The sequence below is a fragment of the Drosophila biarmipes genome, chromosome 3R (genome assembly GCF_025231255.1).
Source record: "Drosophila biarmipes strain raj3 chromosome 3R, RU_DBia_V1.1, whole genome shotgun sequence".
NCBI classification, from domain to species: Eukaryota; Metazoa; Arthropoda; class Insecta; order Diptera; family Drosophilidae; genus Drosophila; species Drosophila biarmipes.
Window position 1 is genome coordinate 3,496,234 of NC_066616.1, and position 24,078 is coordinate 3,520,311.

Here is a 24,078-nt window from a genome sequence, read left to right on the forward strand (position 1 = left end):
AAGAATGTCAATGCGTATACAGTGTAAGGCTTAGCCCGAAATCGTTATGGCCGCTTTTGAGCTTTAGGAAAGAGTTTAAAAAAAACGTAGCAAAACAACTCTCGCCCATAATTTTCGAACTGTGGTATTTATAGAAATCATGTTTGAAAGAAGTAAATAGTATTTCGAAATACCTGTCTAACGATATAGCACAAGCCTGTAGCTTTAGTAATTCACAAGCTTCGAGTGTACAAAATGTAGCTATTTATAGCTGTTTTCTCGGCGAACTACATAGTTTTTCCAAAGGTTGTAGAACCAATGTTTCTTATATTGAGCTGACATCATCTAAAACGGACAAACTGCCATGACAAACTGACAAACAGGATTATTTTTTTCATTTTGAAAAGTCCCATAACATCATGTTTTGCGTATTACTTTTGAACGGAGCATCCGATTTTGATAGTTGACAGTTGGTGTCATTCGAAGTAAAAATACAACTAGGCTAATAGCGGTATTTATCCCCACCGGCCCCAATAGATGAAATTTACCAAATTTTCACTTTTACACTTTCACCACTCTTTCTCCCAAACTAATTGATTTTATCAAAGTCTTTGTATACAATCCGCTTTGTTTTTGCAATACCTTTCGATTGATGTATCACTCGTAACCATCGATTAATGCAGATTTTTATTTCTTCGTGTATGTATATATAGTAGTCGCCTTCGCCCGCCCTTAAGGTGCGCTTCGTCACTACGTGATTTAGGTTGATATTTGTATAAGAGCCATATTTTTCTGTTTTGTTTTTATTTATGTTAAAAACCATTTAAAATTTTATTTTATACATACTTCGCATAAAATTTAAAGGCTTTCAGTTTTGCAGCGTATGGGAATGCTTCTTAACATAGTGGCCAGCTATTTGACTTTACTTAGTGCAGTCCAGCCACCGAAAAGCACGTTACAGTGTAAATAACTGAAAATCAGATAAAAATCAAGTGAATACCATTGAATATGCGATACTAACCTTTTGTAAAACATTAAACAACACAAATATTTCATTTTTTTTATAAAAAAAAACTTTTTGTCCAATGTCAGAGTGACCGCGGCAATTCAATCAAAAAATTTATTTAATACTACACCTTAAATACCAAACTACCATAAATACACAAAAGCGATGAGGGCACGGTAATACTTTTTTTCAAACAATTTTCGATGTAACGTTTGATATGAAATACATATCAAATTGATACGAGCTCATAACAAAATGCTATGGGTTCGTATCAACACTTTATATTGATATGAATTTGTATTATACTGATATGTTTTCGTAACATTTTAAAATCAATCGGGTATTGTTCCGTTTTTTCTCTGTGTGTAATTACTACTTGTTTCCACCAGACAATCGTAGCAAATTTTTCATCTTGCGGATATAAACAGAAGTCTTCTGTGACCAATCTATTCCAACGAAGAGTCTCAGAAGCCCAGTTCACAAAGTTATTTCCAGAATGTGAGAATAGATTGATTCCCAACGTTTTGCTGAGAATAATCAATTATATATTTTTATGCAATTAAATGCACATTAAAATGACGTATGCGCAATATGGCGCAATTGGCAACTCGGACATAAATCACTCATACGTCATGTGGTGCAGCGAAACACGAAATAAACACGAAACCGTTCGTCGCACATCTTCAGCTGCTACCACTTTGTAGTTGCTGGAACCATAAACACTGAACCAAGGAAACAGAAGCAAATATTTCATTCAACATTGTAGCCAGCAGTCCAAACAAGCAGGAAAAACCCCTAAAAGCATTCAAAATAAAAGCGAAGTGCAGTCAAAAGTGCCACAGAAATTGCAGATGACTTTGCCTGCTGGTTGTCAGCAGTGCATTATAACTAAAAGAGGGGGCTAGCTCGATCCCCACTTAAGGCAGGGAAAAATGTAATGAATTTCGCGCTGCGACTGTTTGCACTTTTCGTACAACAAACAAGTCGTTAGATAAATGTACGAATTTCTAATGAGCAACCAGTCCGATGTTAAAAGCCAGCCCCGTGGGAAAAATGAAAACTTTTCCCTCTTGATACCAAACAAAAGAGTGAACAAGGTAAAAGTAGGTTTGAAGTTTACAATTTGACGCTACTTGGATGACACTTTCATGTTTATTTTTTGCACTTCTTCCCTGGCGCTAGGAGAATTTGAAAAAGTCAATTCTCGAATGCGACCTGCAAAAAGTTTGACGATGTTCCTACGGGTTAGGTAGTCGATCTTCCATGTCCGTCCATGTTTCATCTGTCCTTTTAAACGCAAAGTAGTTTGTCAGTTTTAAAGCTTTAGAGATGAAACGTTTCCAAAAGCCTTATTTCTATTGCAGTTAGTAAGTAGGACCGAGCCGGATCGGAAAACACAATTTTTTTTTAAATGTAAAATGAATATAACTTTTTTGTTGTTTGATAAAGTAACTTCTACTCTTGACATAATTCTTCTATTATTCTTTAGTGTTTCAAATAAATTTAAAAAATAAGACCACTATCATATTACACGTAGTGGCGAATCGCGCAAGAGAGATAAATAAGATAGTTTTATTCTTACGAAGAATACGCGTCGAATAACACCTCATTTATTGAAATCCGTTGCCCTGTTCCATAGTGATTCCAAAAAAGATGGTCTTTTTCTTCACAAGATGAAAATGTTTGTTTCCATCTTAGTTTTAGGGCTTCGGAAACCCTATGGGTGTATAAAGTAGCTCGAAATAGAAAACGTTTGTTCCACGACATTTGGAAAAACAAGCTAGTTTAGCGGAAAATCAAAAAAAGCTTGATTTAAAATGCTAATAATTTCTAAAGAACTAATATGACGGAGACATGCCATATATCTCTGAAATGATAATTTAGTTTGCTAAATACTCTTTCCATTGTGAAATTATCTGAATATAATAAATTAAGAGTTATGACAAAAAGTTTTCCTTTAAGACCACCCTTTGACTATTTTCTCAAAATTGAACAGAACGATTTCTTTTTAAATTTTAAAATTTAAATTTTTTTAAAATTTTAAATTTTAAATCATATAGCCCTTGAGACAACTCAACTTTTGATACTTTTTTTTTAAAGACCAACCCACTGCTCTTTAGTTTGAAAATCATTTTATTGTTTACTTGCAATCCCAAAACTATGCAACAGTAATTTGATAAGAAACAATGAAGAACGCTATAGTCGAGGGCCTCGATTATTAGATGCCCGTTCTTAGCTTAAGGGAGAAGAGAAATGGATATACATAAGCAGCAAAGCGTTATTTTAGGTCGCCACCTACCGGCTATTTCAGATGTTATGTGGGCGGCAGACAGATTTAAGCTTTTTAACCGTTTGGGCGTGGCACATTTATTTTTGGTCAGTCGATAGGTATTCATGAGACAAACACATTTCAGTTAAAATTTTATTTCTATCATAAAAACTGTAGGCGCTACGGATTATGGGCATTAGAGTGGGTCTCATTTCAATTTACTACCGTACAGGACATGGCTAGATTGACTCGGCTAGTGATACTGATTAAGAATATATATACTTTATGGGGTCGGAAACGCTTCGTTCTAGCTGTTACATACTTTATAGTATACCCTTTACTCTACGTGTAACGGGTATAAAAATAAATTACCTGTTTCATATTAGATCTTAACTTTTAATCACATATTACTTTATATGTTCATATCAAATTGATTTGAATTTATATTTTATGATTCAAAATCGTATTGTATTCGTATTATATTAATATGAGTTCTTATCAATTTTAAGTTTGCTTTTATATGAAACGTAAAGCCAAGTTCTCAAATCGACGAAAACCGCGAGCTAACCATAGGATAATGTGTTGGAAGTTGCATGAAATTCGAAGCATAAAGAGAGTATGTATACTGTTCGGCAAAATGAAGGGGTCACATTATAGTTGGGAACTAAAACATGTATCACCTAAATTTTTATACAAAAAAGTTGTAACGTTGATGGCGAAAACAGACTAAAAAGTGCTCGTGATAGTCGTTTAAAAATTAAAGTTATGATGAACGTTTTTAACTATATTTGTCATTTTTTGAGAACTGGAAAGGACGTCAGCATAAAGAAGAAACTGATTTAAAATAATAAATAATACTTTTTTTCTGTTTTTGTTTTGTGATTTAACAGGAATTACCATCATCCTTATTGGAGCATTTTCAAACTATCACTTTGTTACCATTTCTCGAAGAATAAAAAGGTATTTTAGGTTCGTCGAAAAGTATGTAAAAGGTAGAAGGAAGTGTTTCCGACCCCATAAAGTATATCTATTCTATGTCAGTATGAGCATTGGGATCTCTGAAACTATAAGAGCTATAAGTTTGGGACTTGTCATCCAGATTTCTGGGCTTCCTACTCAGAGCATGTTTGTTTCAGCAGGGTGCCGCGCCCACTCCAATGCCTACAAGCCGAACCAAACTATGGATGCCACAGCTGTTATTCTAGAAATTTTTTTTTCTAAAACGTATTTGTCTCATCAAAACTTTTCGATTGACCTAAAAAATGCTTACTAAGCATCTAACGCCTCCAAACGTCTTAAAACTGTCTGCCGCACACATAATATAGGCTTTACAATATTTCTTTGCTGCTTATATATCTCTTTTTTTTTCTCCCTCAAGCTTAGTAATGGGTATCTGATAGCGAGGCACTTAAATATTAGTGTTTTATTACTGAAAAAAGAAGTGCAATCTCGCTTATTTTCAAAAGAATGTATGAGCGAATACATGTTTTTATGATTTGGTATAAAATATACATCAAAAACTGTATAAAAATTGCTTAATCATGGATGTTTAATTTAGGGTGGCAGTGTATTGGTTATTCTTGAGGGTTATAATTGCAAACCTTCTTACTATTACGAGTTATTACGCCTGCTAATGCCTTATGCTGGGCACTGAACCAAAAGTTTGGAATCAACTTTTGATCAAGCTCCCTTTAATGAAAAACTTTGCTTCGCATTCACCCAACAGCCATCCGAATCGAAGGGCCTCTGTGCGTGTCAGCATCTCTCAACCACATCTGGGTTACCCCACAAATGGAAGTGGTGCTGTTAAAGCACCAGAAGGTGGGGCCGGTGGGTATGGCTCATCAGCTGCGACACCGAGCTGTTCAACTCCCGGAGGCACCAGCTTGATGAAAATCGCCACCATCCAGGGACCATCTCTGAGCCAGAGTCAGGGACCTGAGGGCAATCACTCTCTGGAGCAGTTGAGGCCCACAGTTTCGAAATTCGACCAACGGCAGCGCCAAAAAATTCGGAACTTTAAGTTTTCTTTAAACCGCGTTTCCACACCAACTCTAAATTTACGGTGAGTAAAACTTGTTTGTACGGTGAGTAATATTGGTCATTTTTTTAATTCTCAGTTTCTACGCAAACTTGTCTCTCAGTTTTAAGCTATTGGACTGAAACTTTCCGAAAAGTTGTACAAGTGTAAGCCAGCCGGATCGGACAACTATATCTAATATGTAGCTCCCATAGGAAACAAATTTTTCTACTTTACTTCTATTCTTGTTTTACGATCGTTTTTTGTTCTGTACTTTTTTATACGCAAATGAAAAGGTCCTTTTTTTCTTTACACAGTTTAGTCCTTGGTGTGCGATATTTTTTTTTTGCGATTTTGAAATGTATAAAGCAAAGTAATAATTATATATTCATACACATATATTGATTGCGAATATACATTTAAACTATTTTGAATCTATTACAATGTTCGTAAAACTCATTATGATTTATTTTTATTAATTTGTTTTCCATTTGTTGGTTCAATGTAAATATTCTCAATTGTACAAATGGACCGTTCTTTTACAAAGCAAAGACCTTTTTTAAGTTGAAATTTTTTATTTTTATTGGCCGAAAAAAAAATATTTGTAGAATTTTTTAGTAGCCTCTTTTTGCAAGTCTATATCCCCATCTGTAGTTATCCCATTAATTTTATGTCTTTTGCATAAAATCCTCTGAAACCTCTTCTTGTTAAATATATTTTTGTAAACACACAAAATTTTTAATTTCTTTGTTTTTAACAGTTTCTTACCTATTGAGCACGTCCACTCTAACGCCCAAAAAACGAACAAAACTGTGGTAACAACAGTTTTCATTCTAGAAAAATGTGTTTAAATGTATTTGTCTCATCAATACCTATCGATTGACCTAAACAAATTTTGACACGTCCACTCTATCGCTCACAAACGGTTTAAACGCTTAAATCTTTCTGTCGCCCACACAACATATACTGAAATAGCCGATATTTTACAATATCGCATTGCTGCTTATATATCTCCATTGCCCTTTTGCTCCCTTAAGCTGAGTGACGGGTAACTCATAGTTAAGGCACGCAACTGTAGCGTTCTTCCTTGTTTTTTACCCTTGCGGCCAGACGGACAGATGGACATGGCTAGATAGTCTTGTCTTCTGATGCTGATCAAAAATATATATTTTTTATGGGGTCGGAAACGTCTCCTTTACTGCGTTGCAAACTTCTGACTGAAATTATTATACCTTCTGCAAGGATATAAAAATTATTTACTAAAGTTGATTATTTCTTATAACTGCAAGGGTATAAAATAACTTCCTTTCTTGCTAACATTTAATTACTGAATATCAAATACCAAATCTTACACAAATTTTTATGGAAAGGTAAAAAGGCTGCCGGGGTCATAGGCTGGGCAGCTGTAACTAAAACCATTAGTTTAAATAGTAAACTGTTGTTCATGTGGTTGTGTATGAGGGTTACACATTTTTTGTATATTTACATTGATTTGTATTTTACATTTGCATACATTTATTATAGTTAAAGAATAAATATTCTACATGTTAAAAAATACTTAATATTCTGAATCAATTGTAGAACTATTCACTCGGAATATAAACACAATAAATGTGTTAAGCTACTTTTTAAAATATTTAAAACCAGTAAGACCACATTGGATTTGAACATTACATTACTATTTAAGAGGTTAAAAACCATGTTTAGGAAGTGTCTATAAATCTTTCTAGAAAATAATTTAAAAATACAAGTACGACTACCAAATATCCGTTACTCATTTAAAAGTGCGATAAAGACATGCAGCGAAGCAATTGTTCATGATTGTACACTTTCCGAAATCTTAGTGCTTATTTGGATGGTCATACAGACAGACAGACGAACAAGGATAGATCAACTTAACTAGTCATGCTGATGAAGAATATATATTCTTTTTAGGGTCGAAAACGCTTCCACCTACCTGATAGATAGTTTCCGATGAATCTAGTACACCCTTTTAATCTACGTGTAACAGGTATAACAAACAAAAAGGGATGAACGCTATATTCGAGTGCCTCAATTATCAGATACCCGTATATAAGCAGCAAAGCGATATTGTAAAGCGTCAATATAGGTATTTATAAGACATATACATTTCAGCTAAAATTTACTTAAGCCTATAAATGGTGTTACTAGTCTTGGCATTTTCTATAACTGTAAGCTTTGGCTTACGAATTCATTTTTTATTTTTTCTTTGCAATATGTTACTTTTCTACTTAATGACGAATTATTCAATATCAGGATACTTAGACATCCTAGCCATGTAGATAAAAATTATATTTAACCAAGATGGGCTGTAGCTTAGAAGAACATTTTCTCAAGTATGGAAAACTCTTTTGAGACGGGACCTTCCTTGATTTAAATGAATGATGACGGAAATAGTTAGATTGACTTAATTATGTGGCCGACAAGGCCATCTTCGTGATCGATATATTGCAATACCTGTGCAGGGCTCTGGTCTAATCCCTCTAGTCTCCCCGTGGACTATTCTTCTTGCTATTATAGTTCAGTTACCATTTTGAAAATTTTAACTTTCTTCGCAGTTTCCTAAACAACCGCAGCAAACGGAACAGTTTATCGGCTAACGCCGTAGCCACGGAGCAGAAGGCAACAAAGGTGCTTGGACTGGTGTTTTTCACCTTCGTTCTGTGCTGGTCGCCTTTCTTCATCCTAAACATCATCTTTGCCGCGTGCCCTGACTGCCAGGTCCCCGAGCACGTGGTGAACACCTGCCTCTGGCTGGGCTACGTTTCGTCGACGATCAACCCCATCATCTACACCATATTTAATAGAACGTTCCGGGCGGCCTTTATCCGCTTGCTGAAGTGCAACTGCGAACGGTGAGTCGGGTTGATTAATCTGGAAAGAGAGAGTCAGACCCAATTTTTGCTTCGCGGATGCACTCTAGCGGGAATTAGAATGCATCATGACGTATTATAGATTTTCAGGGATTTTTATTTTGGTGGGCCAAAAGAGCAAGTGGAAATCTAGCTCTATCACACTAACTTAGCGAAATATTGTTGATCTTGAAAAAAATCAGGGAGAACGCAATAATCAATTTTTATATACCCATTGCTTACCTAAACAATTTAACTTGTCAAGTAATAATCCGATTTAATCAACTTGCGGCAAATCGATATATGTTTACAAATAAAAATTAAATGTACACTACAAAAATATCTTCACAAATGTAAGTGAAGTTTTTGCGTCTCTTGGTCGTTAGAGTTGGAGCGGAACTTGGCTGAAGCAAACATGTGATCTTAATGTATGGTTATAAGGGCGGCAGGCAAATTAAAAGTTGGAGGCGTGCCACATTTTTTTTGTTAATCAGTCGATAAGTATTGACGAAACTCTTATGTGAATCGATAGGTAACAAGGAGATAGAAACATTTAAGTAGTCGTTCCTTTTTTTATATTAAAACTGATGAAGCCACAGTTGTCCACAACGTTCATTCGCTGCATACGAAGCTACGAAAACTGAAGTCCAAACCAAGGACCAATATAATCTTATTCTAAAGTCTTTGTCCAAAACCTATGGCCTTCATAGTTTTCGAGATATCAGCGTTCATACATACATTCATGAACGGAGAGAATTCCTTTTTGGGTCAATCGACAAGTAATGACATTTCAGTAAAATGTTTTACTAGGACTTATGAGACACAGTTTTGGGAGGTTTGTAAGCAACAGAGAGGCCGTGGCGTTTTCGAGTGACAATCTTTCTCTTAGATAAGGAATTTAAACCTGTAATCTCAACTTTCTAGTTCATACTTCACTTTCTTTCGGAAAGTATAACTAGGACTATTTGATTTCAGGATTAATCTGTGCTCAAAAATGTAATTCAAAGTCAGTTACTCACTTTTATGATATTTTCTTTTAGTAGATTGGTAGACAATAGGCGGTAGTCGATGGAAACGCCTATTATATAACCGTTGTTCAGCTAAAGGCAGTGCGTGAGGTATGGATACATAGCAATTTCAAAAAATTATATTATTTGGTAATAGCTTTTTAGGAGTGGTACGCTTTCAATGATTTTTAGCAGGTGCCCGCTAGAGTGTGTGTTATTGTGGGCGTGGCAACCTCCTGCAAAAAACTTGAGTTGCACTGAAAGCCCAAGAATCTGTATGCCAACATTCTAGCTTTTGATATCTCAGCGCCCATAAGAACAGACGGAAAAAGCCAGATCGACTTGGCTAATGACTAAGATTAAGAACGCTTCCTATAACATTATACATACTTTTTAGATTTGTAGACTCCCCTATTATAGAAATGACAACCGCCCTAATATGCAACTAAAAAGAGTTCCCCTTTCACTTTTAACTAGAATTCTTTTGATTAAGCTAATGTTATCCACTTCTAGGTCCGGCCGCCCGCTGCGATACCGCTCCGTGACGGAGGGTCGAGGCGCTGCGAGTCTGTGCGCCCCCTCGGCCTTGCCGCTAGCCATATCCTTCCATGGGGCGCCACTGATGACACCATCCACGGCGAATGCGACGACATTAAACGAATTCCGAGGCAGCTACACAATCACCGATGACGAGTGCTGAGCCGCCAGGACTCCCATTCTTTTACGAATTTATAAAGACGAAATGGCTAAAATCAAACGGGGTCATCTGTAGTTACTAGCTGCTAGTCACAGAGAATGCTAGCTTCAGGGAGATTCATGCTAACTTATACAATAAAAAATTACAATCAAATTGACGACTACGAAGCATAATACTTACCTTAAAGCTCATCACATATCATTGTAATATATGGAAATGAAATACAAAAACAATAATCAAAACGGTTACAGCATCGGAGAACCAAATATTATATTGCCTTGCAGCTAAAACCATAGTAACAATGACTTAGGTATCGCGACTAACGAAATTTGTATTATATTCAATACCAGAAAGTCGCTGATATCTTTTTAGCAAATTTCTAAAACATCCTAAAGCTGTTGGCGTAAACCTTTAACATAATATTTTTAAAAGTTCTAGGGTATGGTAAAGAATTGACTTTGAGCAGATGTTAAAACAATTTTCACAAAAGAAAGAAGAATATTAATTTTATTTTAGAACAAAACAGAATATTTCAGTTATATATGAGGTATATGTAAATATATATATATATGAGGTATATGTATATATATAAAATTATCATTTAAATGATAGAAATAATATAATTATAGATATCTAGTATATGTAGCGTCCCTTATAGTAGCGTCCCTTCATCACCATATTCTACAAAATACATTGTTCTGTTGGAAGTAAAAGGAAAAGAAAACGTAAAAATATTAAAGATCTTATTAATACTTTTACACATTTAACTGACGAGTTTTTCCACATATTTTTTCCCTTTTGCAGTATGTGCAGACTAAAACAATAAGAAGTCAAAAATTTTATTTTTTCAGTTTTAACTTTGTTGAAATATTACTTTGAAATCAACTGAATTCCTAACAACCATTTTTGTTCGAAAGTCTCAAGTATTAAAAGAATTATATTGTCAAGAGTATACGTTTATACGCCAAGTAATACCAACATTATAATTATAATTTACTGGTATGCAAGCTTCTGATTGAAATCATTATACCCTCTGCAAAAAAAGAAGTTAACTTCGGCAAGCCGAGGTTTTTGTACCCTTGCAGTTATAAGAAAAAATCAACGTTAGTAGCACCATGTTACATTTTTAAGGATTATTGCTAGCTTCAGTGACATTAAAAACGATCTACAAAATAAATTCACTTTCTAATTGTTTTACATTCGGCACTCTTCATTAAATCAAACAGCTAATCACAGGCATATTAAATTGCAGCGTGCCGAATTTAAAAAATTTATGAAGTGTATTTATTTGATAGATCGTATTTTTCATTTTCGTCACAAAAATTGAAAGTGAGATCTTCACTAAATTTTATCCTCGTAAAGAAGTGTTTTTCTTTGGTATGAGAAGTTTTTGTTTTAAACAAAGCTAAAAACAAAGCTCAGACAGTGTTAGATGTTTTGAACTAGTAAATGTTGACATTTTTGTTTTTGCAACAATTTTTTGGGCTAACAACTTTAAGTCGTTTAAGTAGTTTTTAAAAATCAAAAAATAAGCAAAAATAAAACTGTATACAAAATCAAACGGGTTTTTTTCAAGAATGTGTCATGTGTCAAAAGTTAAGGAATCTTAAGGGGTATACACCTTTAATTTTAAAGCTAACAAAATCTAAAAAAAAAATCGGTATCCCATAATTTTTTAGCTTGTAGCTGTAGCTTCAGCACTTCTCAAGTTATTGTTATACAATTTGTAACTATTTATAGCTGTTTTCTTGCCAAACCAGCTAGTTTTTCCAAAAGTGGCAGAACTAATGTTTCCTATATTGAGTTGCTTAACGTCATCTAGAATTTTTAGTACTCTTAAATAAATTCTTGGGACAAACTGACATACATAATAAAATTTAAATTTTGAGCAGTTTCCCTAAATTTTGTTCAATTTGGATTAAATTTTCTACATTTTTACTTTTACACTTTCGCCACTCTTTCTCCCAAATCAATTGATTTTCTTGAAGTCTTGGTATGCAATTCTTTTAGTTTTTGCAATAGCTTTCGATTTATGCACTCGAAACAATCGGACTTTTACTGTAAATTTTCATTTCTTCGTGTACCTATACTGGTCGGCTTCGCACACCCTTCTGGTGGCGGACTGCAGGCCGCAGTAATAATATGTCAAAAAACACTGAAGCTATAATTTGTTTCATATTATTTTTTCACCAATTTTCCGATCGTTCATATGGCAGCTGTATGATATAGTCGTCCGATTTTGATAAAATTAAATTCGAAATTCAAAACTAATTAACAACAAGAAAGGAAGATAACTTCGGAAATCCGAATTTGGCATACCCTTGCAGTTATAAGAAATAATCAATATTAGTAACACCATATTACATTTTTTAAGATTGTTGCTAGCTTCAAAAAAAATTCACGTACTCAGCCCCCACACCACGTCAAGGTTACAATCCACGAGGGGGAAATTATTATGATTTATAAATATATAATTTTTTAAAACTACGTAGAGAGATCAAATTAAATTAATTTAAAAAAACCATACACAGTAAATTATTTTTTTCTAACCAATTACAATTTATTAAAATTTTTACAGCTATTTCTTGTCTCAAACAGAAATACTACATTTTGCGAGATGTGTTGCTTAGCATAAATAAGTATTCCGCTCTTCCCAATACCATCCAAACGATAGTTATTAATTCTTCCTATAATGTCGAAATCCCTTAAAGTTTACTTTTTGTGGAAGAGTCCAGGTTTCAACAAAACATTAAAAGTTTGCAGAACAAATAATGTTGTCGTTGACAATATCTTCGCGATGCACGCGAAGAGATTCCACGTTGTGGTAATATAAAGAGATATAATTTTCATTGACCAAAAATTCATATTGCGTAGTCAAAGTCTTTTCCCCTCTTAAATTTGCAAGTTCTACTTGGACATTTGTATCTCCAAATCTAGTCGTCACGTCGTCGCAAAATTTCCGTTAACTCGAAAAACTTAAAGTTATTCCAAGAGTTAGCTGCTGCCAGAATATTAGGGACCGCTCCGGCCCCTCTACCAACATATTCATAAAATGTTTTTTTGGCTGCCACATTATGTATTACGTGGGCGTAATACGGGCGCTGCTTAAAGTTCAGAGATCGGGTCAGTGAGCAAAGGTCATCGTCAGATATCATCGGAGGAAGTCTTATAAGAGGCAGTTCGCCATCTTCTGGATCATTTTCATCTTGGAGTACATTTACGTTTAGTCCGACGTCGGGTACTGCCAAAGCCCTGAACTCTTCGTCAAGGTATTGAGAGGCTGGCACTTCGGGATGGGGGACATTTTCTTCTCTATTCACATTTTGCAGATCTTGAAGAACTCTCTCTAGCTCCATGTCGTCAAACAAATCATATTGTTCTTTTTTGCGCTCAATAATTTCAAAATTATTTCTAAATGTGCTTTCATTGTCGTTCGAAATGAGTTCTGTCCTTCACTTCTCCACGGGAAGAAGAGCATTACGTGCACTCTAAAATAATCTGATGGAGAACCCACCTGAAGCGAACCCACCTAAGAATTAGAGCATGATTATGTCTTTTTTGATTATTTGAGCAGCCCCGTTATTTTCTTCATCTGCATCAAAGTCGATTGGTTCATTATATTCTTCGTTTGACTGTTCTGATCGTGCATTTAGCTTGCAGAATTTTAACCAAGCCGCAAATTCCGGAAGACATAACGACTCTAGTTCTTCATGTCTTTGCACTTATCGATCAAGTAAATTTCGCTCAAAAATATCTGTTGAGTTTTCGGGAAGCTGTTCTAATTCCCCGTTAGATCGGACTACTCGGACCCTTTTATATGGATGGCAAGTGTTAATAAAAACATTACCTTTACTAGCCTCAGACATGCGTAAGCCTAAAATTTTGTATGCAGCTTCTTGGGCAAATGCTGCAAATTTTGTCTTGACGGATTCAGTTCCATGGCTTATTTCTGTCATTGCTTCTCGAAGCAATTGCGACACGACACGGTGGATATATTTATATAGATAGTTACATAACTACAACAGTCGTAAGGATCTAAGATAAATTGAATATCCATGTTTGCTCTATGCAAGCTTAAAATATTTCTATTAAAAGCATTCAGCAACCTATCAGAAAACTGGCCTGGCTACTTGGGGCTTTTTTAAGCTAGACCGAATGGCGAATTTGTACTCCTCCTATAAAATTTCAAGACGGCCTAGAAAATATTTAAAATTATGAAATATGGCAGATTCTTCTTCGGCACCAGAATTTAATAGCTATTTAACTTTTTAAAATATTTCTTTGTATTTCTCAAGGTTGGCTTCGTTTTCTCGCAGTTCCCTTAAACATGAAGCGCTGTGCTTATGGCGCTGATATTGAATTACTTCTTGCAATTCAGGATTATTCCGGCAGGTAGTAATGATACGGTCAATAAAGCTCGATTCTCTAATAATAATTAACTAGTCTTAACTCACCGAATATCTCCGAGCTTTTAAATAATTTCATTAATTGTCGGAACCTGTAATCGAAGTACCGGGAGCATGGGTCAGATCGTATTAATCTAGCCTTTTGGGCGCTAAAAAGAACTCTGCCTCTTTTTAGTAATGTGTCTACTATCCAATAATAGAGATAAAATAACTAAAAGTTCATTCCATTTGGATTCAGAAGCAGAGAGGGTTATGAAGAATGTAGGTAACCCAATTTGTCTAATTTGTTCTGCCTCCCAGTGGGCTAGAGCTGAACGGAGGCCTTTGAAAAAGTAAAATCCATCGTCATATTGTACGAGACCGTCAACAAATGAATTATCCCTCACATTTGCAGCAGTTACAGCACCTGATTTTTTTCAAATCGAAATCGAAATTGAATTTTGAATTCGTTGCATTTCATAAAATTTGTACATATGAAGGACTTTGGGAGCTACTGCGCAACGACGGTCGAAAAAGCGAATTTTCGATCTTGCTTTCTTTGCATAGGTCAAATTTTCTTTAAATATTTCAGCGCAAGAAATAGTTGGGAAGAAAAGTTCTTCTGCGGGACGGGATTCCTGTAATAAGGAAAACAACCTTCAACCTTGTTTGAGTTCTGTATAAAAACTGATTTTTTTTCCCTATCGCCGTTTGTCAAGTCTGTTCATTACACTTGCTCGCCAATTGCTGTTATTATTGGAGATAATTATTTGTCTTGTTGACTTTGCGACAATTGCGCTCATGTAAAATGCGCAGGAATGGCCGTGTAGTTGATCTGATCTCGAAGAGATGCGGCTTAACTTGGTTCTGCCCTACCTGCCTCGTACTTACACAGGAGATGAAAGCCTTCATGAGGCAAACAAGGAATGCGCTTACAGAATTTCGTAAACAGCTGACCAGCAGCTTTGAAGTCTTCTCAACTATGGAGACTCAATTTCTCGATGGTAAGCTGCTAAATGAATCACCAAAGCGAAAGATTGCGGACAATACTGCAAATTCCATCTTCCTGCATTGCTGCAGTTGGTACAGATTCCGTCACCTATTAGTGCGTGCCTGAATTCAATCTTGGCTGTCGACAACTCAGCTGGGCCGGGCACATCGGGATTGCAGTCTAGCTTCGCCTTTAACAACACCTCACCAATGCCTCAGAGGCATTGCACCTAATAGGTCGGTCTTTGTTTCTCTTCTTAATTTGGAAGCCACAGCTGATTGTGTTAAAAGCTACCTGTGCCAAAAATTGGTTGCACAACCTAATAGTATAAGTGTCTTTAAATTTAATTTCAAACAACCTACGTGATATCTTTTTCCACGTGATATCTTACTCTTCCAGAATCTATGTTTTATAACGCTTTAGGTCCCACAATTTGCCCGGAGCACACTATAATGCACGAATACATCCGCAAAGGCACCATCTCAGGAGCCCAAATCTGTTGATGCAAAAAACTAAATCACTCAATATCTGTTGCTTATCAGAATGTTCGTAGTCTTTTGGGGAAACTAAAAAAAGTTTACTCTGACAGCACCTTGCTGGATTTTGACATTATTGCTATAACTGAAACCTGGCTCAACACAACTGTTGATCAATATATATTCGTTAACAAGTTTGCCATTAACAGATTAGACCGCCCAACTCGTGGCGGTGGCGTTCTAATTGCGGTACTAAACTCTCATTCTTCCGAAATTATTCCTTACGCCGATCAACTTATTGTTCTGGGTGTTTTAACCCACCTTATCTTTCATGGCTTGAAAATCAACATGAATTTATAGATGGGTTAACTAATTTGTCACTTGGACAAGTTATAGCGATGTGTCTGTGGCAACCGTTTCCAGATACGATCCTGTGTCCACACCGGAAGATTCGTACCATCCTGCTCTATGTCTAAACGTTGATATAAATTTTGAAACTTCGAAGAAAACTGACTATATGGGATTAAATTCCCACTTTGACCACCTAAACTGGTCGACCTTATACTCATTCACTGACCTTGATAGAGCAGTTCTTTGGTTTAATGAATCGGTTTGCTCTGCCTTAGATACCTTTGTCCCCGAAGTTACCGTTTAAAACTCATTAAAGCCTCCTTGGTTCTCCAGGCATTTGTCCTACATTAAAAACACAAAATCGCGTCTCTTTAAAAGATATAAAAAATCCGGGTCCGCTACAGATTTTTCCCAATATGTTGTTGCCCGATCTAATTTCGTAATATCCAATAATCAATGTTATGCTGAGTATATTGCTGAATGTAGACAAAATATCAGATCTGACCCTAAAAATTATATTCCTTTGTAAATTCTAAAATAAAATCTAATGTATTTCCGCCATGTCTCCATTTGGGTAATCTTTCAGAATCTTCCGATATTAACATTTCTAACCTCTTTGCTACTTTCTTTCAATCTACATACTCTTCTCTCTCCTATAATTCATCGACTAGTTATCCATACGCTTTGCCCCACATTAATAATATCACATCCCACCTTTTAAAATCAGTGATGTTCTAAATGGCATGTTGACTATTGATGAGTCTTTCTCTGCAGGTCCGGATAAAATTCCGAGTTGCATAATCAAACAGTGTGCTGTATCTCTTTGCGGCCCAATCACTTTCTATTTAACCTCTCATTGCAACTGCCATTCTTTCCAAGTGTTTGGAAGACATCTTTTTTAATCCCTCTTCACAAGAAAGGTTCTAAAACTGATGTTGGTAACTACCGAGGTATTGCCAAGCTGTCTGCGATCCCAAAGCTTTTCGAACGTCTAGTAACCTGTCAGATTCAGCATATGCGTAGTTCAATTATTTCAACCTCCCAACACGGATTTGTTAAGAAACGTTCTACTTCTACGAATCTTCTCGAATTTTCGTGTCTAATTCATTGTAGTTTTCTCCAGAAGAAACAAACAGATGTCATATTCACCGATTTCAGCAAGGCGTCCGATTCGGTTAACCACTCTTTACTTATTTATAAGCTATCTCTCATTGGATTTCCTCCCTACTTACTTGATTGGATTTCGTCATACTTGTCGAATAGATCTCAACGTGTATTGTTAAAAAACGAAGTATCTTCTCTAAATGTAAAGTAAATGTTACTTCAGGCGTACCACAAGGTAGTCACCTGGGACCACTACTATTCATTTTGTTTATTAATGACTTCCCACAGGTGATGTCCCACTGCACCACTTTTATGTATGCAGATGATGTGAAAATCTGTATGTCGTTTTCTAATTTAAGCTCACATCTTCTTATTCAGTCTGACCTCAATAAGTTCCAGGCTCCTCCAGGGCCTCAACAAACTTGTTATCACTAAATTATTTAGAAGTTGGAAGATTACAATAAGAGCAATTTTCTTTTCTGCTTTTATTTTGAAACTCTTTTCTCATATGTTTATTATAAGAGGAAATGGAGCTGAGTCTTTGCTCTAAAAACTCCATTTCATCAGAAGGTCCCTGAATTTCTTTTGTCTTTTTTATATGGCTCTCATACAAATTTAGAGAATCCTTATTAAATTTCCGAAGTATTATGTGGGCAAAAACTGCATCAACGTCTTCGGATAATTGTGCTCATTAAACAGAACCATTTCTTTTGAATAACCAAAGAAAGTGGGTATCTTTATTTTTGGCAGCTTAGTTAATTCCTCTTCCATTACAGTTAAAGATTCCTTAACAGGGTCTTCTTTTCAATTTTATTTTTAAGATGTTATTTTTTGTTGTTGTTTTGTTAGCAGGTTTTTGTAATTTTTAATGCAGCATTGTATGCACTTTAGTTTGCTAGCTCTTCGGCTTTTAGCATTTGTAGGCACTTTATCTATATTAATCGAACTTATTGGATATTTTATAAATTTTTTTTTCACTTGCGTTTATTTTTTCTTGATTTTAACAAGTGTTAATTAATGTTGTTAATGGTGGCCCCCAACACGCCTTATAAACAAACAAATTTTATTTTTAGTTTATAAAAAAACACACACTTTTTATGTTTTATTTTTTCGATGTTATGGCCTCGGAAACGCTCAAAAGGTAGCAACCTGTAGCTGTTAAAAAAAAAACAGAATTTTTAAGGTGTTTTATAAAAACAAAAACGACTCTTTATATATCTTTATGCTTTTTTTTTGTCCAACACTTTTGTCTCTTATTACTGGTGGGAGAAAACAATCGTGCGAATCTGTTTGCAACCTGTAGCTGCAAGTGTCTAGCACTTGACAGAATCTTTAAGGTGCAGAATATTTCTGAGTCTCATACCACTGGTGGGGAAAAACTGCAGAGTAGTCTGCCCAATTGTTCCGCAAGGAATCAAAGTCTTAAAGGAGCAAAATGAAGGGATTCCTGTAATAAGGAAAACAACCTTCACATTTGAGTTCTGTATAAAAACTGATTTTATTTTTCCAAGTCTTCGCTTACATAACTACTTATCTATGGTCTACGTAGAGACGACAGTTCCTAGAACAGCAAAAGGGTGATGGAGATATAACAACAACAAAGCGGGATTGTAAAGCATCATCAAGCTCAAAGCTATTTCTTTATATGTTTTCGTTAGAGTGCGCATAGCTAACTTTTTTAGATCAATCCATAGGTATTGATGAGACAAATTCATTTGAGTAACATTTTTTCTAGCTTATAAATTGTAGAAGCCGCAGTTTGCGGTAGTTTGTTCATGGCAGAAATCTCAATTGTCTATCTACAATAGCTTCCGAAATCACAGCGTTTACAAAGACAGAAGAACATACGGAAATTCTGATCAAAATTTATTGGGTTATGTCATGGTGTCGGAAACGCTTTCTTCTACCTAACGGGTATAAAATATGCTACACCGATTGTCATATTACTTCTGTGGGAGCCAAAAGTGGTCTAATATTCAAATAGATATAATAACATAAATTCAGTTTAATAATGCTTTTCGTATCACCATACTTGACATAGTAATCGATATAATTCCAAACCCACATATAAATAAAACTGTGCAAAAATGATCGAAAACTATGACCTATTTGTACTACAAATAGATGTAATAAGATAGATTGAGTTTAATTAAGCTTTTCATACAAATAAAACAAAAGTGTGCAAAAATGATCGAAAACTATGACTTTCATGTAAAAATGCTAGTTTAAGTCTGTATTCTTCGGTCACAAAAAAAAATAAATAAAAATTTACAACAATAAAATAAAACAGGGAAAAACTCTCAGTAAACTTAAAGAGGGGGATAGAGATGTGCATGTAGCTTATTTTATAGGGTTGAAAACGCTGCCTTTAACCTGTCACATAGTTTTTCGTTACTCCACTAGTACCGGTAGTAACTATGATTAGAGGTAGAATCAATTATATAGAAACATTTAAGAGATTACTGTATTTGGTAATAATACAATGCTCGTTCCTAAAAATAAACTCGATTAGAGAGAAATACCCCTCAATGTAATCACCCAGGCAGATATTTATTTCACACTGTGTCTTTCCGTAGTAACTAACAACTGTTCAAGAACAAGAATTTCAAAGTTTTATAAATAAATAAAAACCGCAAAAAAGTAAAAAATTCTTTGGTCACGCTAAAAATAACTTTACAGGAAGTACTTTCCAGTGCCGGGCATGGTCGCATAAACACAAGATCTTGGTTACACCACATGTAACGTACATCCAAGGAGTACAACTTTAAGTCTGGAATTCTAAAAGTAGCGTTTAGTCTAGGGTCTAATCTGCTTGTTCTAAGCATTCCTGCAAAGCACTCTGCACCAGCTAATCCGATTTATGGCCAAAAATGCCTATTTTTTAATCAAATAACCGTTATTAGCATACGGTTTTTTATAATCAACTAAGCAAATTGTTGGCAAAGCTATAGGTTCTTCGGGCCAGTAGTTAAAAGATTACAGTTCATTAAACATTAAGGAAAACAAAAGAGATCTAGATATCAGAGATGGTAATTTAGCTGTCCGCCTTCTTGGCAGAACTTTTAGATGACATTATTTTTCACAAGTACAAAATAAAATAAAGCCAGTAATATCTCACTTGTTTTTTGAAACTTCATGAAATGTGGGTCCTTTGCTTTTCGTATGGCTTTAAATGCCATCCTCAAATAAGGCCAAGTCTTCAAAATAAAGTCGCCATAGAAAATATCTGTATCCCTGCTATTTGTGTACCGAATGTAAGCGATCCGGTCTTGTTGAAAAAATCTCTTGGCTCCTCAAACTACAACACTCGCACTTCCAAATTTGGTGTCTACAGAACTTATACGGCCAATTTTGACGCTTTTCGGGTAGCTGTAAAAACACAGACAACGCTAGACTGCCAATTCTGGCACCATCAGCTAAAAGAATACAAGTCCTACAGGGTAGTGCTTAAAGGAATCCACTTAAACGTACCGAAATCACAGATAGAACAGGGGCTCACTGACAACGGCTTCGGCTATGTTAACCTTAAGCAGGCTGCGAACGTAGCAGAGTCCCTAAAAATAACACGGCTGCCCAGTCAGAATAGAAAAAAACAAAAAGCAAAACATTGAGACGCGTGGATTCATACCAGCTGAGGCATTAGAACGAATATTTCGTATGCTGATATAGCTAGACCCAAGGATATGCAAGCAAGGACTGGGATAACTGGACATTCTTTTTAAGCTGATGCAGGAAAATGCAGAGTCTAACAAGGCTTTCAGAGAGCTGGTCAAGGTTCCCATTGAGAGATTGCCGAAATGATTCAACCAGCATTAAATATCGGATTGTGGAACGCTCGTGGGTTAATCGAAGTATCTAAGAGCTTCAAATATTTCTCAGCGCTCATAACATAGACATTACGCTTGCCACAGAAACTTACATGCACGCTGGTCAGGGCATGTATCTTATCTACCATGCTCATCACCCCAGTGGGAACAGCAGAGGTGGCTACGCAGTAATCATTAAGGATTCCCTAAGTTACAATCCCTTGCCTGGGTCCAACTACAAACTGCAGAAGGGAATGTCACACTAGCGGCGATATAACTACCCGCAGGAGAAAGATGGGTTCAATCAGAATTTGATTCCTTGCTGGCCAGTCTTGGAAGCAAATTTATTCCTGGCGGAGACTATAATGCCAAACATGCATGGTGGGGAAACTCACGAGCATGTAGCAGGGGTAAGCAGTACTCGCCACAGGTGAACCCACTTTTTACCTATATAACCCCCTGATAACACCGACCGCCCCTAACTTTTCCATAAACAAAGGATACGCTTCAGACAGGCTCCAAGTAAGGACGTTCCATGACATCTCCTCGGACAACAATCCAATCCTGGCCATACTGCATGCCACACCTGCACGACTCCTGGCCAGAGGTGCTAATATAAACGCATTCAAAGCGAGCGAGGTAAACTTAGACAGCCAGGAACCTTCTGACATTGATAATGCCATCAGCCTTTTCATGAGCATGATAAACCAGTCTACTGAGATGGCTGCACCAGAAATCGCCAAAATACGGAGACCTCTAGACATCTCCAGCTTCCTCCCAGAACTGTGACACTTCTCAATCTGAAGCGAAGAGTTAGAAGAGAGTATGCAAGAACAGGAGACGCCCGTATCCATCACATACAGAATCGGCTGGCTTGTACAAAAAAAAAAGAGAATCTTTAGACATCTTTGGAAAACCTGGCTACAGATGCTAGTTCTAATTACTCGCTGTGGCACATCACAAAACGGTACAATGCTCAGCCAGCCCCAAAATCGGCTATTGGAAACCCCTCAGATGGCTGGTGCCGTATGAGCCTAGAGAAACCTGAAACGTTCGCTAACAACATCGATCTACGTTTCAAGCCTTACGACTATTCGCCTGAAAGCATACGACAAACAGTTGAAGAGTTCCTGGAATCTCCATTCCAAATGAGCCTGCCTGCTAGAGACCTGACAGAGGTGAAAGACCTTGTGGGAAAACTGTCACCAAAGGAAACTCCTGGTGAAGACCTTTTGGACAATAGTACGATTCGAAGTTACCGGATCAGGCCTTGCAGTTCCTGGTGTCGCTATTCAACAGCGTACACCGAATATAATTATGACCCCAAAACCTGGAAAATCGCCAAATGACGTGGACTCTTACAGGCCGATTAGTCTTCTACCATTCCTGGGAAAAATGGAAAGGCTGATCCTGAACAGGCTGCTCACCTACGAGAATGTCACCAGTGCGATTCCGGAATTCATAATGGAACTCCAGAGCAGTTGTACAGAGTGGTCAACTTTGCATTAGCTGTTAGCTGAAAAGCTTTTTGGGAGAACGCACTTTCCGCGTATCTGCTGATGGGTACAAGTCGTCCACCAAACATCGCTGCAAAATCGAACCTGAACAAAATCCGGATTTTGCAAGCGAAGACACTTCGAAGGATCTCTGGAGCTCTTTGGTTTATGCGAACCAGAGACATCGAACTAGATCTCAATGTACCCAAACTTGATGATAAGCTGCTATATGGAAACATTTATAACATTTAAATCCATTTTTAATTTATTTCCGCTTCTTTTATTTCGATTCTAAGCAATCGAGTTTATTATCGATATACCAAAAGGAGAATTGTCTACTATTCCCTAGAAAATGTTTACAAGTTCTTCAATTCGGTGTTTGGAACTCGAATGGGATTTTATGTGGTTGGTAAAGGAACCCCATGTGGGTTATATGCCGTATAAAAAGATTTTGAAATTTTCGAAATCTATATAGCTGTTACGCGGAAACTATTAAACAGGAATTACAGCGCTGGGACGAAGAGACCGGAAGAGCGGTTAGGAAAGGACTTGATCTTTCAAACGCATTTTTTATCGAAACCACACATAAAATATTATGACCTTCTCAAATATAGTATTTGTAATCTTAATTTGAAGATGTGCTACATTTTATTACAAAATTTGTGGAAAAAACTAATGTTGAGAAATGTTGCACTCATTTTAGAAAAAAGATATATATTTTCATTATGAGTAACCGGACAAACTCAAAAAGGAGTTACGAATTCACATAATGAGTTCTATGGTTTCACTGTTTCTACTCGTATATGCACCGCGCGTAAAGTGGCACGCGCTGCTTTCGTTTGTCGGTCACTTTCAGTGAGATTTTTCAAGAATACGACGTGCACGATATCGCTAAAATATCTGTTTGGGGGTTGGGAGATTCTATCGGCCCTTCCGTGCCTTGAGGGTAAGTTTTTTAATCTAATTCGTTTTTGTAAACTGCTTCATGTGAAAAAAGGTGCAGGTGGGTCCATGTGTACATACCCTTCAGTTCAGAAAAAAAAATTTTCCGGGCTTGATAGGTAGGACCAGTGAACTTTGAAGTCTTTGGTCAATCTGTAAACAAGAATTTTGGACTAGTGAAACTCTTAACCATTCTTCAATTAACATTCTTCAATTAAGCTATTAACCTATTGGCCCCGATTTTCAAAAAAGAATAGTTGAAGTCCTGAAGATAATCCAATAGGGAAGAAGCATGGCAAGTGGGACTTTGCATCCTCCACGGACAACCTGCCAGGCGTATCCAAGCGTAAGGGTATTTTTAGCAGAACCAGCAGAACGATCTCCGACGAACTCTCCTTTGGGAAATCGCTAAAATCCACCACCACTAATTACCTGGCAGCTAGAGCGGAGCTTCTACGGGGACGGGGAAACAAGGTTGCACGCTAAGGAACAGATGCAGACTTCGTGCAGCATCAGCGGAACAACTCGGTTTTTATACCTTGGAAGAGGGTATAATGATCTCAGTCAAAAGTTTGCAACGCAGTGAAGGAGACGTTTCCGACCCCATCAAGTATATATATTCTTGATCAGCACCACTAGACAAGTCGATCTAGACATGTCCGTCTGTCTGTCCGTC

The 24,078-nt window shown here is 36.4% G+C and overlaps 1 protein-coding gene across 5 annotated transcripts in view; it reads left to right on the plus strand.

Moving 5' to 3' along the window:
- LOC108032927 (D(3) dopamine receptor) overlaps positions 1-10,008 on the plus strand; it is a 148,919-nt gene extending 138,911 nt beyond the window's left edge. For 4 of the 5 annotated variants that reach the window (XM_050889516.1, XM_017106997.3, XM_017106996.3 and 1 more), the window contains 3 exons: positions 4,981-5,319; positions 7,854-8,150; positions 9,668-10,008. In XM_050889516.1, the coding sequence (XP_050745473.1) occupies positions 4,981-5,319; positions 7,854-8,150; positions 9,668-9,854 (823 nt within the window). In that variant the 3' untranslated portion in view covers positions 9,855-10,008. The remainder of the gene's footprint in view (positions 1-4,980; positions 5,320-7,853; positions 8,151-9,667) is intronic. The other variant, XM_050889517.1, reaches the window with a different exon arrangement.
- Positions 10,009-24,078: the final 14,070 nt, after the last annotated feature.